The 18426-nt window shown below is 39.4% G+C and overlaps 1 protein-coding gene across 2 annotated transcripts in view; it reads right to left on the bottom strand.

Moving 5' to 3' along the window:
• LOC118105857 (neurofibromin) overlaps positions 1-18426 on the bottom strand; it is a 158340-nt gene that overhangs the window by 94821 nt on the left and 45093 nt on the right. For both annotated transcript variants that reach the window (XM_035153829.2, XM_047339515.1), the window contains exons 10-19: positions 15117-15245; positions 14955-15029; positions 14732-14863; positions 11988-12125; positions 11729-11842; positions 9152-9231; positions 6578-6701; positions 6235-6481; positions 3090-3163; positions 1671-1754 (exon numbers count right to left, since the gene is read on the bottom strand). In XM_035153829.2, the coding sequence (XP_035009720.1) occupies positions 1671-1754; positions 3090-3163; positions 6235-6481; positions 6578-6701; positions 9152-9231; positions 11729-11842; positions 11988-12125; positions 14732-14863; positions 14955-15029; positions 15117-15245 (1197 nt within the window). The remainder of the gene's footprint in view (positions 1-1670; positions 1755-3089; positions 3164-6234; positions 6482-6577; positions 6702-9151; positions 9232-11728; positions 11843-11987; positions 12126-14731; positions 14864-14954; positions 15030-15116; positions 15246-18426) is intronic.

Raw genomic sequence — 18426 nt, 5'->3', positions numbered from 1 at the left:
GGTATTTTACACTGAATGCACTCTGTTCTCAAATTTTCCCCCTATTGCTTCCTTAATGGACTCTTATTCTTCTTGACCATGTCTTGTATGATTTATGTCAGTAGGTTTCCTATTAATATAATGTAGGCCTACAAAAGCAAGCAGCTCAAAATGTATATCATGTTATGTTAATGTTCAGCTGTGAGGGTCAATCTTTGTCATATCAGTTAAAATTTGTATGCTGATTTGGTCAATGAGAAACCTATAGAACCACAATGGCATGTGGCCTGGATCACAATTAAAGATGTGGGTTAACAGAGTTCGACTGTTTGTAAAGACTTTGTCAGACTTTGACTGGCCATATCTTGTTTAATATAGGTCACACAGAAATGTGTGGGTTAGGGTTACTCATGTATTTTAAAGCTATTATCAAGCTCCATATTAAAATTTCAGATCTATATATATTTTATATTTATACATTCAAATCTTCACAGAGTTTAGCTATAAATGTCATCAACAACTCAAACAATTGTTTGGTGTTTTGTCTTTGAGTCATTGCTGAGATATCATCACTTACTCTGAATAATGTTGTTGAACAGCAGTTAGTGATCAGTCCATGATCAGGTACATGAATGTACTCAATGCACTGCTATGTTGATGTGTTCCCATGCTACTAGATTGTGTGCTCAAAGAAATAAAGAAGTGTGGAATCTGAATATTTTAGCTAAATGTTAATTCATCTTATTGAAAAGCAAATTTGAATGTTGAGGTGGTAAGTAACTTCTTAGAAGCAGTGGGCATTCTTAATTTATGCACCTTCAGATAAGAAGAATGTTAACGAACAGTTGAAATAGTGAAAATACCGAGTTTCTCTGGTCACAATTGCTCAGTGATCAGCTGCGTCATGATCAGAGCAGAAGCTGAAGTTGGTTTGTACCGAGCTGGAGTTTCTGTGTCCTCCTCCACTCTGCTCTCACTTGAACTAATAAACACTCATCACTAGTTATCAGGACCTGATCAGTACATGAAGTAACTTAGTGTTGGTTTGATTCGCTCCAGAGTTTATGAGGCTGCATTTAAACATCGTAAAAAATGACTCGTCAACATTTTGTTCTCAGTTTAACACGAGACACACAGTCAGGACTCTGACTGTTAAAATGACTGGAGCGACACGCAGACATGATCCGACACCATAGATTAATAACTAAACACATGATTGTAAGATTGTCACCTAAATCATCCTTAAAAAAAAAAATGGAACAAACGAATGTCAATTAGGTCATATTTGGAAACGTGAACTTGTTTCAAAATTTAAAAAAAATAGCTATGAACGTGAACTAGTTAATTTTCATGAACTGCATGCATGCATGCATGAACTGAACTTTGAACTAGTTCATTTTAAGTGTCAACTGGCACAACAATGAGTATTACTATATGTAAAACTTTCTAAGATGTGTTATCAAATATGTTTTGCGGGTCCAGACGAATTTTATTTGGTGGAAGAGGGGGCAAAATGGCTCTTTTGATAGTAAAGGTTGCCTACCCCTTCTCTAGACCCTATGTGATGGCACCACCCTGGCGGGTCAGGGGGCTGCTTGATCAAATATGATAGACAGACTGATGACCTTCAGTTCACATTACATCATTTAAAGAGGACAAGAGATTAGTTATCTTCTATGTAACATCCCTACCTGCCCATCATCAGCCTTGTTTTTGGGAAAGTTGAGAATCTGTTTGGTGGCCTGGTCCCATTTTGCGTACGTGTCCTCCCAAGCCTGAAAGTAGAAAAACAAAAGATAAACAACTGTAGGTCTATAATACAGCAGAAATAGAGATAATGCACACTGCAAAATTGATATGACACACATGGAAGTATATGGGTTTGAACCAAATCGTTTGGTATATTGAGAAGGGTGAATATGGACACTTCCGGTGGCACGTTACTTGGTATGACAGCACTATGACAGGTATACTGAGCTCTGGTTTCAGCCTTAAATTTCCCCAAATTCAAGACTTCTTATCCATCCAAATCAACATACATCACACATACACTTTGGACTCATTCCGCGAAGTGATGAGCGAGGCTTAGACTGATGGCAATGCTCAGGACCATACTGAAAGAAGATCTCTCGGAATTCCGCAAGGGCTTTCGAAAGGACATCAAAATACAAATGAACAAATTCATGACCAAAATAAACAGTCACAAGATGTGACAGCTCAGATAGAAGGCGCAGTGGAGAGAGTGGGAGAGATTTAGGAAAATATGGACGATACGGAACAAAGGACATTGGTGTTTAGGTGATTATTATGTATCAGCTCAGCTAAGACCTCTTGTATATTGGTGTATACTGGTGTGGCCTGGGAGATAGTCATTTACCACCAACTCCATGGTCTGGTGAGACTTCTGCTGGAAAAACTTGATTCGCTTTTTTTTTTAATCAGCCCCAGACAAAACTCTAAACAAACTGGTATGCAGCTATGCTGCTGGAGTGAAAGTGGAGAAATGATGGTTGATCATGCACATGTTTTTTGGTCAGGATTTCTGAAAGGAAATGGCAATGATAATTTCAAAAACCGTTGGTTTTAGAATCAGTATATCATTTTCGTCCCGTTACTTGGTTAATCCCAGATGGCCTAAGTAAAGATGACACTTATCTCTTAAAGGTTCTATTAGCAGCAGTTAAAACAGCCTTTACTAATTACTTGCTTAAGAAAGATTGCCCTACCTTCTGCCTCTTTGTCAATAATGTTAAACAAGTACACATTTTAGAGCAGATGACTTACTCCATTAGGCTCCAAAAAGAACTGGGAGAAAAACGGTTGGGTAAATGGTGGGTTTATTTAGCCAATGAAACAAACTCTCCATAATAATTATGTATATTATTAAGTATATATGGAATTTTTTATTTTATTTATTGAAAATCCCATGACCTCATTTTTGTTTGTTCCTTTTTATTGTTACTTTTTTTTCATGGCTTTTGTTTTTCTGTCTGTCTGAATTAGTTGTTATATGTGAAAAAAGATTACAATTAATATATCTTTCTACATAAGGTGAATATGGATTTTATGGGGAATTATTAAAAGAAACTGGAATTTGAACTGAATCTTACCTCAATGTTTCCTGGTGTGGGGTGCTCTATTCTCCTTAACAAGGCCATCACCCTCTTCTGCAAGGTGGATCGTCCTGTGAAAACAAGAACCACACAGTTAACAGAAACGCCAACAGCTATCTAATATATACTTCTTTTACGAAGCTTCCTAACAATCATCATGATTGCAATTCAGTATTACTAAACTCTATATGTCTGCTCCTATACCTCTGAGAGCTTATCTTCCTGTCCTCTTCCATCCATCGAGAGAAAAGGTGTAGATTTGTTCTATGTGCACAGCAAAAGGCTGTAGTGTCCATTTTATAAAAGACAGTTCATGTAGTAAATCTCCTTTCATAGATTAGTGTTTCAGCTACGCTCAGTTATTGCCACTGCTGCGTCAGGGTCACGGCAGACGCTCATAGACCCGGTATCCTTGTACTTTGCTGTATTACCCTGCCGCTTTACACTTTAACAATAAACATGAACACTACTCAGAAGTTATTAAGCCACTGTACTTGGAGTTTACTTTGTGTTATTTGATTCACTCTACGTTTATGAGACACGCATTTCAACATTTTGCACGCAGTCCAAACACAAACAACACAAGATGAGACGTGCTGCACATAGCCAGGACACCAGGGTTAAAGTGACCGGAACGATACAGATTCATGATCCGACATCGATTAATTACTATATAAATGTGATAGTTTTTGATTGTGTGAAAAGTGACTGAAATGGGCAGACACACACACCTGCAGACAGGAGAGAAATTCTTCCTGCAGATTATGATACAACACAGTGTTTAAACTTCATTGTTGCAGAAGAAGCGACGCCATGTTTATCCATGAACATAAATTTGAATTCAGCAGGTTTTTATTAAGATCAGTTTAACCTGTGAGTGATTAGAAAAGGACAGAGGAGCAGAGTCTCTTGTTGACCAGTGCTGCGTAATGCGCCTTGATGCAGTGGCACTGCCAAGAGGGGTGCTGCCACAGGGGGCACCTGGATACAGTAAAGGCTATAATCAGAGTTTTTCACCACACAAGCCTTTTGCAATTTTGCTAAAAAGATAGGTTTTTGGAAGATATCAGGGTGGTAGATCTCGCCTTCCGACAATGATTCACTGACGGAAAAACCTGTCAATTATCTGAATGTCTTTCATTTATCATCTAAAGCGGCCAAATATATTGACATGCAGAGTGTGAATGCGTGGCACATGGATCATCATTATTGATAATACGCGATAACGTGAGCTCGCACATCGTTAAAACAACAAATAAGATATTATCGTAGACGATATATATCGCACACCCCTACGCCGCGCTGAACCAATCATGTGGCTGGAATAAAGTTAAACTCTCAGGTTAGGTAGACGCACACAGCACAGAGTGTAGGAGAAGCAGGAGAACACGTGCTAATGTTTGGGCTCCTGCAGCGAGGTGGACGACTCTGCATCGTTGCAGTGACTGAACATAATGATTCATGTTTTCTGCTACGTTCATAGTTTTAGCGGTTTTCCACTGCTGAATAATTATAACCAATGCTGCTTCAGGGTCTGGACAGACACTCATTTAAGGTCCGGTCGTCCTGTGACGGACTCTATGTCGTAGTCTGACTCCTCCTTACTCCCCCTTTGACCTGCGCTTACTTTACACATTAACAATAAACACCATAACTGATCACAAGTTATTAGGACACGTAAAGGACTGATGTTTACTTTGTGTTTGTTTGATTTTCTCTAGAGTTTATGAGACCCATGTTTAAACCTGCTACACAATATGATACGTAACGTGACGTGAACAGACAGGACATCAGGGTTATAGTGACCGGAATGATCCTGAGTCATGATCCGACATCGATTAATAACTATTTTAGAATATAGGACTAGATGGTGAATATCCCATGTGATTATCAGTTTGTGTGTGAGGAGGGAGGGAGGGAGGGAAACAAACAAACAAACAAACAAACAAACAAGCAATCAAACACACACACACTCCTTTAGACAGAGGTTCTTCCCGCAGATTATGACGTAACGCAGTGTTTTAACTTCATTGTTGCAGAAGAAACTCTGTTAATCAAGGAACATAAATATGATATCACCAGGTTTTTATAAAGATCTGTTCTAAGTGGGATTAGAAAACATCAGTGGAGCAGCATCACTTGCTGACCAGTGCAGAGTAACACGCCTCAGTGCACTGGTGCTGATTTAAGATAAGATATATCTTTATTGATCCACACAACGGGGAAATTCAGTTGTTACAGCAGCAGGCATGTCAGAATGAGGTAGACAAGAGGATAAGGAAATATAAAAAGACAATAGAATACAAATTTGTATTAAATAAAAAAAATGTATGTATGCGAGTATGTACATTTGTGACGGCCCTGGCAGTATGTGTTTTCCTGGCTGTTCTCTCTGTTGCAGGTAGTATGCTCGCCTCTGTGCTCAGTCTGCTATGCCCTGGTCTCCTGCTTTGTTTTGCCTGACCCCCTGCATGGTTACTGGGTGACTCCACCTACTCATGATTGATGACTCACTGCACCTGCAAAGCAAAGTATAAAAGCCAGGTGGCATTCAACTGATCCTCTCTCCCTGGACAGCCAAGCTCCTGCTCCTTGTTTGTATTTTTGCTCTTCATACATTTAGATATTCTTTGATTGTAAAATCGATTATATTAAAGAAAGATTGCTTTGATTCAAGCTGTCCTTGTAGACCTCCCTTAATTGTTGTGTCCTAAAATGAGCTGGCCATAACACATTATATACACCCTTTTCACTGCAGTGGTTTGTATTAAATGTTATAAGTAAAGTGCAGTGGCACAGGATGATTGTAACAGCAAGTAAAAATCTGTTTGTGCATAAGAAAAATGTTTGTACAGAAGAACATCGTACATAAACACAAATGTGCAGAAAAGTTATTTTCTGGTTATTTGGCTTAAATAGTGATATATATCGATAGATATGAAAAAAATTATCATGATATGATGTTTTTCCATATCGCCCAGCCCTAACTGAATAAGACTTTTGAATGTGAAGGGAAACGCTTAACATTTTTGCAGACTTAAGTCTTCTAGAGCATCATTTGTAAGACACATTTCCAAACTTGTTTAGTACTGTAGTATTAAATAGTAAACTTTAAGACCTGAGATTGACTAACAGTACTGACCTGTTCCCATCATGTTGCTTACAGAGGCCAGTTCACTGAAGGTGGCGTAGTTGGGCAGGATGTTTTGGACAGGCACTTCGTCAGCGGCGCTGCGGATGTCAGCCTCCTCACAGAGGTGGCGGAAACATGACATGGCCACCAGCACTGCCTCCGTGTCTTGACTCCACAGGAACATGTACAGACTCACCTCCAGCTTTGTCTGCGCTTGCCGGCAAATGGGAATCCCACTACCCATAGTGGCACACTCCTGCCATGATCAAGGACCAAATATAAAGTTCACACATTCCTTGACTTATTGATTGGTAAATTCCGCCTGTTATTGCAATTAGGAACAGAACCGTACCTTGTTCTTGAGTAGAAATTTGTTCCTGCAGATGAGGATCTCCCTCAGCCATTTCAGAACTTCTGTCCCATTAACCATCTGCTGGCCAATCAGCTTACGGCAGATGAGGAAAAGCACCTGTGAACTGAAGAGAAGCAAACAGAACAAAAAGGAGTCACCAGGAGATATTCCACTGGCATCCACAAAACCTGAGAGTAGATCATTTGGAACCATGACACTTTAAGTGGTAATATTTCACTTAATGCCGACTGCTGAAAAAAAGACTTGCCAGACTAAAGTTGCAATCATCTAAAACTATAATGAAAGTTTTATTTTGTACACACACACAAACCATACCCTGTACCTGCTCCCAACTACTCCAGCTCAGAGGGTAATAAAAATGTCACAAAACTTTATCAAGTATCAACCAGTACCAAAAGGCACCACATCACTGCCCAATGCCTGATCACTACCATCACTGCCAACACATTACTTTAATTATGTTTAGTGAATTTGATTGAAACCATAATTTGGCTGAGTCAAACTCGTTGAAAAACTACATAAAATGTTATGAAACCCAAATTATCAAAAGGCAGCTCTTCACTATGTAATGAAAATAAGTTTCATGAAATATTTCCAATTGCTTTTTGAGTTATGCTCCAGAAATTAAATGGTTAAAGATGGCTGGACAAACATATGGACATACTGACCACTGCGTAAAAAGGGTAAAGAGGAGTGGTCAGACTCCTGTAAACTTCAAGAATAAATTGAAAACAAAGATCACAGAAGTTTCCCCACAATGCACTTTCTGAGATCAAGTATGGTTGTGTGTGACCCAGACTGTTTTTTTCTGTAGTTACCCGAGGTGGGAACAAGTCATTGTTTGTCAAGTCTCAAGTCCTAACGATCAAGTCCTGAGTCAAGTCCAACGTAAAGACAGAGAAGTCCAATGTACAGTAAGTCCCAAGTCAAGGATTACCAAGTCCAAGTCAAGTCCAAGTGCTTTACCTTACTTTTCAAGTCCTAAACAAGTCATTGCTCACTCTTCGACTAATGAATGTTTTATTTTGCATTTTTGCCTACACTTAGTGTACTAAATTAACACAAACAGTGAATTACTTTTAAAATGTTTATCATTTCATTGATGAAACAGTATATTTTCAAATTACACACGTACATCGTCTCACAGACGAGACAAATGAGAGTACTGCTTCTGAACACTGCTGAATACTTACTTTACTGTAACCTAACACTCATGCTAATAAAGCAAGTTGATCTGAGTGGATGGGCGGGTGAGGTGCGAGTGAAGTGTGAATGACTGAATGAATGAGTGAGGTCTGTGTGGGGGAGTGAGTGAGTCAGTTGCTTTTACAGTATTTGATAATGTTCTCATTCATCAAAGCAAGACTTAATATTTCAATAAAAACTAACCAATGTTTGATATGTGTTATGACTTTGGAAAACTCCCCATTTATCGTAAAGCACTGTTTAAAAGGGAGGCTAGAAGGGATGGAAATGCATAGCAAAGGAGAAGACAGTGCACACAGCAGAAAAGAGAAGAAATCTTCGTCTTTATTTACACCTAAATATATATATTTATATATGAGAAAATAGTGAACAAGGATGATATTTTTTCCTTTCTTGTCTTAACTTAGGCACAAAACATGGCCTAAAAATGTAAACTTGAACAAAACAACTCCAAATCCAATTTACAATTAGCCTCTGTATTTGGACTTCTCTCAGAGTTATGCAATATGCAATGCGCGTGCATATGCAATGCTTCTGATTAATGGTTGTTTAACTGTTAACATGTAAAGTGAGCACGTCAGCGGAAGAGTGAGGACATATGGCAGGGTAATACAGCACATGACGCCGCTGCAAAATGAACGTAGGGAAATCCCAGAGATAAATAAATGTGATTTTTACCAATGAAATATGTCAAGTCATTACAAGTAAACAAGGTCAAATCAGAGTCAAGCCTCGAGTAATTGGTGTTTAAGTCCAAGTCGAGATGAAAGTCATTTTTGACAAAGATATTCATTTATGATACATTTTGCTGTTCCCAAATCAGAGGAAGAGCCTGTGTGCGATTGGCAGGGGCAGCACTCACATATACAGTATGTCAGATAGTTTTCAGGTGTGTTATTTATTCTGGCAACATAGAGCCCACACAGAATTAACTAAACCAGGGACTGGCTACAGTAAACATTAGCCAGCTGATAGTTATAGGCACGTTCATAAATTAAATCTGAAATGGTCAGAGAAGCATCTTTACTTGTTCAGAAATTCCCACATTCAGGTTCAGATCATTTAAAGCACTCAAACTGCAGCACAAGTACTGGATAGATAAGCATTATCCGTAAGAGTTGTGGCAATGTTAAAATCCCATCCATCTAATATACTTCTCTTTGAACACATACTGTGCATGCTGATTTCAAGTTCAATGTCATCAAAAGAAAATATTTTAAAAAGAGGTTTCCAAAGATGCTGCAAAGACCCCATGTCATCAAAAACAGTCACAGCAGAAAACAGTATCTCCATCTGTATCATTGTTGATTAATATATTTATAGAAACACGATAAGACTGATGAGTACCTGATGTCCCAAAATGTCTCTATGGGGGTATCAGGATTCCACAGCTCTATCGTCTCTGGCTGGTGTAGAACCAACAGTGCCTAGAGACAGAGAGAATAAAAAGAGCGAGGAGGAGACCCAAACAAAGCTTTGTTTAACACACTTTTATAGCAAATAAGACTAAAGCTAAAAAGCCTTAAGATCTTTAATTGTTGACATAAAGTTTCACATTCTTTTACTTCATCAATGTAATGTCTCACATAGATAACATATGCATTTAGATTCCTAAATTTCAGAGAATCATCAAGACCTGGATTTCTAACTGTGTGTCACAAGTATGTTTAATCATACTTTAGTAAGCAGCCTCCCTGTTATTAAAGTACCAAAAATCTATTCACATCTCTAAATCCTTCGGACCAAACAGATTCATGTGACTGTCTTTTGTGACACGAATAGTTTGTTTGTATGTTAATTTTTTTTCCAGTTGACTTTAATCTGCCAGTTTTCAATCACTGTGGAGCTCAATGAAAAATACTGGTGAACCTAAAACTTTCTAACCAATTCAGTGTTTCCCCTAGAATATTTTTTCAGGCCCAGTGGTGCTCGCAAAAGCAAAAAACTTCAATCTCAGTAAAAACAATTACAGAAATATTTCATTGCATAAAATAAGCTGTGTTATGACCTTTGCAAAAATTGCACATCATGAAAACAGCATGATTCATTCCTGCACTTCATCTTGCTTGACTTCTAAGAAAAATTCACCATGGCATCCTGAGTTTTGCTACTTGTTATTTCTTTGGTGTTATTCAGATAAAGAGTACCAAGCCAAGAAAAAGTATGCAGCTAGGGGGTCTGGGCTGTGCATGCCCAAATCTGGTGCCTCTGGTACATTCTAAAAGTTCTACCTGACATGTGAAGAATTTTAAAAATGAACATACACTGAATTTCACAAAAAGTCAGAAAAAAACTATTTAGTTAAAAAAAATTTAAAATATATATTGTAAACTCTATACAAAACGTATGGAGTAGTGAAAAATATTGATCATATATACACTGCTCAAAAAAAATCGTCACAGTATAACACAAAGTCAGTTAAACTTCAGGGATATCAATCTGTCAATTTAGGTGATTGTGAACCAATTTCACCTGCTTTGGTGCAAATGGAAGTGACAACAGGTGCAATGGAGAGGCAAAAGCAAGACAAACCCCAAAAAGAAAATGTTTGAAGAGGAGCCATATGAATCAGTATTCGGTCGTCTTTCCTCCTCTCTGTTTTAGCTTCTCAATAACAATTTGCTATACAACCACTGCGATCTGGTTGTTTAGAACATGTCTCCTGTAGCCTGCGGACCAAACAGTTAAAACTACCGCTTCCAACATGTGTGTTGAACAGCTAGTTTGATCAAGATCTTAATTGGCCTTTTGCTTTTTACTGCACAAACATTGGCGAGCATAGTTCTAAACTCGAATTACTGTCATTTCATCTGGTTGACTATGTCCACTACAACTGCTTTCAGACATGCACTCAACTCCGGAGATCCTGCTGACTTTCTCTGGAGGGCCGTATGTGTGAATGCAAATGTCCAACTGAGAGCCTCAGGACTTTCTGCTGACTTTTCCTGGCTGGCCCCCTAGTATAGAGTCTGGAGGAGCCGATATGAGAACACAGCAGGAGGTCCTCCGCAGAATTCACCATGAGCGAGTGGGAGTGTTGATGATGTTTCTAACACGCAAAAGCTGCAAAAGTGAAAGAAACAAATACAAAACAAACATCTCCGGATAAAAAAGCCGTGCTGTACATGAAGATGGCACAGACGAAGATGTCGGGAGAACTTTTGGGGATAAGGGCACGCGCCTGCTGTGTTGTGCATGTGTGAAAGGCAACCTCCACAGATAATCCAGACCCAGTTCTCTCAACTTCCTCCAGAGGTCATGTCTGAAAACAGCTCATGTCACTGCTCTGATCGTGGTGTGTGTTTGAGAGAGTGTGCCCACGACTTTAAATCAAGCCACTTATACAAATCAATCAGGAAATAAGAATTAAAGGCCACAACGAGCCTTGATAAAGTAAGTGACAGGGTTTCAACACCGCGTGAAAGACAAATAGCGTTTGTGGAAAGCACTGGATATTTTTCGTTTTGTAAATAAAAATAATTTTCTTAAGCCTGGCAGCCCACCAGGCTTGTAATATATAATAGGGGAAACACTGCAATTGTTTTATATTATAAGTATTTCAGCTGTTTAAAAGGCATTATTCTTCCAACTCCTGTTAGGCTTTTCATATAAAACATCAGTAGGAAGGGTTGAAAAAAGTCAGCATATCACAGCCTGTACTGCTTCAACTTTTACTTTTGATCCATTCTTTTTTTTAGTCACAAAAATCATTCCAGCAAACTGCACTTGAAATTTGTATAGTTATAGTAGGATTTCAATGCTATAGTCTAAAGAGTGCAATTATTGATTGAAAATCTGTTTTATTTTGTTGAGAAAAAGGTTCATGGTGAGAAAACATATTTTCTTCATGTCAGAATTGGACACATGGTACCCTTGTCTTGTGCCATTGAATGAGAAGTGTTACTGTTGGCTTTGGTCTCTGACCTCCATAGCTTCTTGTGATAGTTGGGTGGTGTTGGTTAGAGGCACTAGCTGTACCAGGCCGGTGATGAGCTCTGCTGTGCTGCTCTGCATCTCTGGAGCTTGCCTTACTGGGTTCTAACTCACAACAATACACACAAGAAAAAGTTCAGCAAGCTTTTAGTCATTCCAAACACCAATGAACACTGAAAAAAGTGACTGCACCAAGTAAGTAGTATTGATCATTGTGTCCTGGAAAATGAGTCATATTGTGCATACTCACGTGCAACATGAGTTTGGGGTCAGCATGGATGAGTTTAACCAGAGCAAGAAGGAGGCACTTGTAACTTCGAGTGTCCAGGTCTGTGGCTTTTTCTTTGAACTTAAGGCTGGTTGTCATCTTCCCTTTGAATGTAAGACTCTGTGGGTGGGAGCACGCACCGACCGGTTAGGTTCACAGTGTGTCAGAGCATCCAGAAATATATTCAATATTTCTACATTGAGAGCCTTGTTTAATTGTTTTGCATCCAGAGAACATATTGAATTAGGGCTGCCATGGTTGTTGCAATACAGCAGTTATGGCCATTATGTCATACCAACTACCAGGTCACTACAATAGATAAGAAAAGCATAACGATCGAAACGTTTTTACACAACATGAAAGACCTCTAACTTAGTATTTTGGGCTATTACTTTATAGAACTGTGTGCAGGGCACTTTGCTGCAGTATCACTGGCTTGCTCTCCCCCTCTCTCTCTCAGTAGATACCACAGGCAGCCGGCAAGTAGAGGGTCTGACATTTTTCAGATTGATCACTGTAAGCGGTTGATTACTATAACAGAATTGCAAAGCTTCTGTATGATAGTCCCAAAACTTGAGGGAAGGGTATAAGTCTAGCATTTCAGCTGTTTTGAATACATATTGTTCAATGTTGTTGTAGTGTGCTCGATTTATAAATAGACTGATGGTGCCACTAGCATTTGCTCAGCTCATCTCTCTGACAACATATGATACAGACATCCACTGATTCTTCACCCAGTTAAAGTAAATAGCTAAAATCACCAAGATCTAAAAAGTGGCCTGAAACTGGATAAAATGTTCTGGTAGACAATCACTATTGTGATGGCCCCTGGTGCCCTCTTGGGGTATGAACTGGGAGTGAAGTTCTGTTCTTTTAGGTTATCTTCATTTCTTTCTTACACCCTACAACTACATCCTTCACTCACGCACACCCTACACCACTGACTTTACTGACTTCCACATCTCATATGTTAACTCTTTATTTGGCATGTTTATTTGGTTTGATTTGGGTACCAAATAAAACATTCTTTAATTAGTATACTGGTGTGTCTCCCTTTTTGTTGTGGCCACTTGAGCCAGGTCATGACACTATGCAGACACATGCAAAAAGGGGATACAACGACACTGACAGACTGACAATTTAAATAGACAATTACCATGCTTAAACCTAGGAGGTACCAGGCTGCAGTCTTTGCCAACAAGTGCAGTTTTCATCTACATAACATTTTAAATTCATATAAGGTAGCAGTGACCTTTGCCTTTGACCACTGAAATCAAATCATTTAATCTCTGAGTCCAAGTAATGGAAAATGGTCTGTACTTGACCACTCAAAGCGCTTTACAGTACAGTTTTTGGCATACACCCACACATTCATACACTGCATCTACTCTATGTGCAGCACTTTCTCTATGAGAAGGAGCACTTTGGCATGCAAAATGAGGAAGAATCTGCAACCGTCTGGATAGAGGATGTCAGCTCTATCCCCCTCAGCCACAGCCACCCAAGTGACAGCTAGGGATGTCACGATATAAAATTTTGGTGCCACGATAATTGAGAGGGGAAATATCATGGTTTCATGGTTTTCACAATAATCGATACTATAGAAGGAAAAAGACACAACAAGCAATATATAGCTAATAGAAAACTAATAATATAGGTAATGAACTAAAATATTTATAATTATCATCAACTATATCCAGTTAGTTTATATAGTGTAACGTTTGGCTATTTAAAAATAATTCATGTAAGCTATTTTATTTAGTTGCCTTATTGTGGAAGGTTGGTCAGTGACCGGAGCTGGTCAGAAATCGAAAGCAAAGAAGGATTTCTGCTGCCGCTGGGAAGTCCTCCGATGGAGTTTTTTGGCCAGTGTTGGGGGAGATAATGCTGTTATGTCCGTTCCCTCTTCTCAACTGAAGATTCAGTGGCTTGCACAAACAAGCACACCACGTACACACAAAATGTAACTCGCTAGAGGCAGGACACCATAGTTAGATATCGTAGTTTTTACAATTCTTACGGTTATGAAACTGTGACGTTATGAAACCGCGGTTATCGTAAAATCGGTTAATCCCGACATCCCTAGTGACAACTGAGCAAAAGCTGAAGAAATTCCCTTTAGGCGGTTTGATATAATATATCACATTCAAGGGGCAAAACACATGTTTTGTGAGGCCACTCTGACCTTGCCATTTGACTTTTGACCACATATATAGTAATATAATCTGTGAGTCTTGGTTAACACGTAAGCCAAATTTGAAATAATTTCCTTGAGTTGTCACTGATATATCGCATTCACAAGGCAAAACATGTGTTCAATTATAATTAGGTCATCCATGAGTCCATATGTAATGAAATGCCCTGTGGGCAGGCCTAATTTATCACATTCACAGGAAAGTGAGGTCACCATAACCTTGACCTTTGACTTCCAGGCACCAAAATCAGTTCATCTTTCAGTCCAAGTGAATGTTTGTTTCAAATTTGAAGAAATTCCCTTAAGGCGTTCTGGAGATGTCGCGAGAGACAGAAGAACAACCCGAAAACTGGTTGTCACATCGCAGAGGCATAACAAAATATAAGACATATCTCTTGTTGTTTTTGGCCTTTTTAAAAAGGAAGACATTAAATCTGCCCTTTCAGGAATTAAACTATCCCTCCATCTCAAACTTTCATCTGACAAAGATTTGAAATGTTTCATGTAGTAATGTAGCATTATGTCCTCTCACCGGTGTCATACGTAGTGGAGCGTGGGTACCGATGCCTTGAATCACCCGATTGAGTGTGTCTGAGAACATAAAGCGAAGCTCTCCAGAGTAGCAGTACACTGCATCAATCTTAGGCCACCAGTCAAGATGGGACTAAAAGTAGACAACACAGGACCATAAATGAGGTAAAATAACACATAAAATCATTATATCATCACGTTGTGTAAAAGTTCTGCAGACTTACATTGGTGATAATTCTGTGCAATGAGTTGACCAGGACAAAGTGAAAGGTGGAGGGGGAGGAGGAGGCCAAACAGACCTAAAGGACAAGGGGGAAACACAAATCAGAGCGACTGCTACATGCTGTTAACGATAGGAAACATTACAAAAAAAAATTTCAGTCCACCTTAAAGTGCTGGTTGTTGTGAGGATTGATGCGGAAACAGGAGACAAAGCAGTCCATCATGAGCTCCACATCAGCATTCTGGCTGCCTGTGCCCCTCCAGAAAGGTTTGGCTGGGTTGAACAGCAGAGCCTAGTTGGACAGAGAGGACCAAAGGTAATTTTAGGCAATGTAATAACAAATTTCAATTGCAGAGGTCAGTAAAAGGATGACCACGGTGCAGAACCGGACCCAGACACTGTGCTAATCAGACCTGGTTGTAAAATCAAATGTTTTTTGAGAATTGTCCAATTTTGACAGGGCGTTTCTATTTTTGATCGGTGCAGCTTTTCAAGCCTTTACAGCACTGGTTTGGTGGCCATGGAAACTCGCAGACCAATTGCAAGTGTTGTAAATCAACTCACATGACCACAATCGAATCTGTGAATTACAATGACAATTCTGATCCTGTCTGTATCTCACTCACATAGAGTCAGGGAGAAACAAGAGAAGGGAGAATATCGTAAGAGAGTCCGAGAAAAGTAACTTCACATTGCATTCTCCCCCAAAAAAACAACGTTTTAATGAAGACTGGACAGACAAAATACAATGATAAATGTTCATTCTTAAGACCAGCATGTCTCATATGTTCTAAGATTTTTAAAAGCAGCAATGTGAAACAACACTACACCACTCCAGCCCAGATTTAAAATCCTGACAGGACAAGCTAGAGCTAGCGTCTCTGAATAATAAAAGGAGGATAAACGAGGAAGTGAAAGGAAGAGAAAAGCAGTTGTTAATATGTTGAAACTGTCAGAAAATTGGTTTGGACTGTTGAAAATCTGTCTACAAATAGAAGAGAAGGGAAAATTTCATTTACACTTTTGGTTAGTTTTTTTCCTCTAAAATGAAGCACTTCATTCTAAGACGCACATTTTTTTTAAAGCTTTCTTTTGTGATTTTTTAAAAACTTGACATTATTAGAAATAATGGCATTGTGATGTTCTGGACCTTTCCTTGAGGAAATCTATCCCTATCTGGATCTCTAATTTTACCCCTGGTCAAGGGGCATTCATAATGCTAAAAATAATTAAGGGAACACTTAATCGTCACCAAGTCAGTTAAACTTCAGGGATTTCAATTTGTCCATTTAGGAAGCACAAGTGATTGTGAACCAATTTCACCGGCTTAGGTGCAAATGGAAGTGACAACAGGTGCAATGGAGAGGCAAAAGCAAGACAACCCCCAAAAAGGGAATGGTTTTGCATGTGGTGGCCACAGACAACTGCACTCTCCTTATCCTTCCTGACTGATTATTGTCTAGTTTTGTGTTCTGCTAATGTCCTTGTCACTACTGGTAGCATGAGGCAGTACCTGCAGCCAAATCAGGTTGCACAGGTAGTCCAGCTCATCCAGGATGGCACATCCATACGTGTGGTCGCAAGAAGGTTTGCTGTGTTTCCCCCGCACAGTCTTAAGAGCATGGAGGAGATACCAGGAGACCGGCCTTTACTGGTATCTCCTGGAGAGTTGGACAGAGAAGGCCGTAGAAGGGCATCAACAGCAGCAGGACTGGTATCTGCTCTTTTATGCAAAGAGGCACTGCCAGAGCCCTACAAAATGGCCTCCAGCAGGCTACTGGCGTGCATGTTTCTCACCAAACTGTCAGAAACAGACTCATGGCATGAGGGCCCGACTTCCTCTACTAGGATCTCTGCTCACAGGCCAGCATTGTGCAGCTCAATTAGTATTTGCCAGAGAACACCGGAACTGGCAGGACCTATATTGGTGCCCCGTTGTCTTCATAGATGAGAGCAGGTTCACACTGAGCACATGTGACAGGAGTGAAAGAGTCTGGAGACTCTGGAGCCATGGTGAATGTTATTCTGCCTGTAACATCATCCAGCATGACCGGTTTGGCAGTGGGTCAGTGATAGTCTAGGGAGACATATCCTTGGAGGGTCCACAGACCTTCATGTCATAGCCAAAGCTACCCTGACTGCTGTTCGGTACCGGGATGAAATCCTTAGAGCGATTGTCAGACCTTACGTTGTTGCAGTGGGCCCTGGGTTCCTCCTGGTGCAGGACAATGCCCATCTCATGTGGCCAGGTTGGGTAGCAAATTTCTGGATGACAAAAGCATTGATGCCAAAAGCATGACTGGCCCTCACGTTCCCCTGGATAAAACCAATGAGGAACCTATGGGACGTTATGTATCGTGTATCCGACGCTGCCAAGTACCGCCACAGACTATCCAGGAGCTTAGTGATGCCCTGATCCAGTTCTTGGACGAGATCTCGCAGGACACTATTCGCTGACTCATCAGGAGCATGGCTAGACGTTGTCGGGAATGCATACAGGCACGAGGAGGCCATACACACTACTTAGTCACATTATGAGTTGGCGTGATGAAATTTGGATCACCCTGTGATTTAAAATTTTCACTTAGATTTTCAGTGTGGTTTTGAATCTAGTCCTTAAAAGGGGTAGATGAGTTTGGTTTCCATTGACAGTTGTTACGTCATGTTGTTCTCAACAAATTATACAATGTACATCAGTAAAGATTTTCAACTTGAATAATTCGTTCTTCAAGGTCTGATATGTGATTTAAGTGTTACCTTAATTTTTTGGAGCAGAATTAAATTCTTTTTTCAGAATTAATAAACTACACTAAAAGCTGAATCAGTAAAACTATGGAATATGTAAACACCAGATTGAAAAATCTAAAAATTTACTATTTTTGTGACTAAACATTTTCCACTTCAACAAGTTAATCTGTTTAAAAAGTGTTATCTTTAGCCGTATAGACCAAATATTCTGTCTGTGTTCTCCTTTTCAACATTTCCATGCGCTTATTGCAAAAATTATGATTTGGACTGAAACATGGCTGTCTTTTATTAGGGTAAAAATTATAAAATATTTTGGTAATTTAAATCTTATGATGCAACTGTAAAATTTAAATTATAAAACACAATTTCTGATTATTTTACAAAAGCATTTCAGTTGTCAAGTATGCGTAGTGCTCTTCAGTGTGCGTACATTCTGTTCTTTCATAAAAACAAATCCCCGATAAGAAAACATTGGTGAATATCAGAATCTTCGTAAAAACAACGAAACAGTGTATAATCCTGACTGACAGTGCTCTCTGACGAGTTCCTGACTGGAGGTAGCCATTTATGTTGTTAGCTAGGCCATTGGTGTGGAAGCAAGGCATATATCAAAAATCTATGCACCTCAATGTTGATCAACAAGCAGATCAACCCTATGAAACACGGTGAATGAAAACCCCTCATTTGCCTTATGAAGCTAAAATGGGGAAAAAAATGTAAAATAG

Source organism: Hippoglossus stenolepis, chromosome 4, assembly GCF_022539355.2.
Source record: "Hippoglossus stenolepis isolate QCI-W04-F060 chromosome 4, HSTE1.2, whole genome shotgun sequence".
Lineage (NCBI taxonomy): Eukaryota > Metazoa > Chordata > Actinopteri > Pleuronectiformes > Pleuronectidae > Hippoglossus > Hippoglossus stenolepis.
The sequence above is the reverse complement of the archived record's forward strand: the minus strand, read 5'-3'. Positions and strand labels throughout refer to the sequence as shown.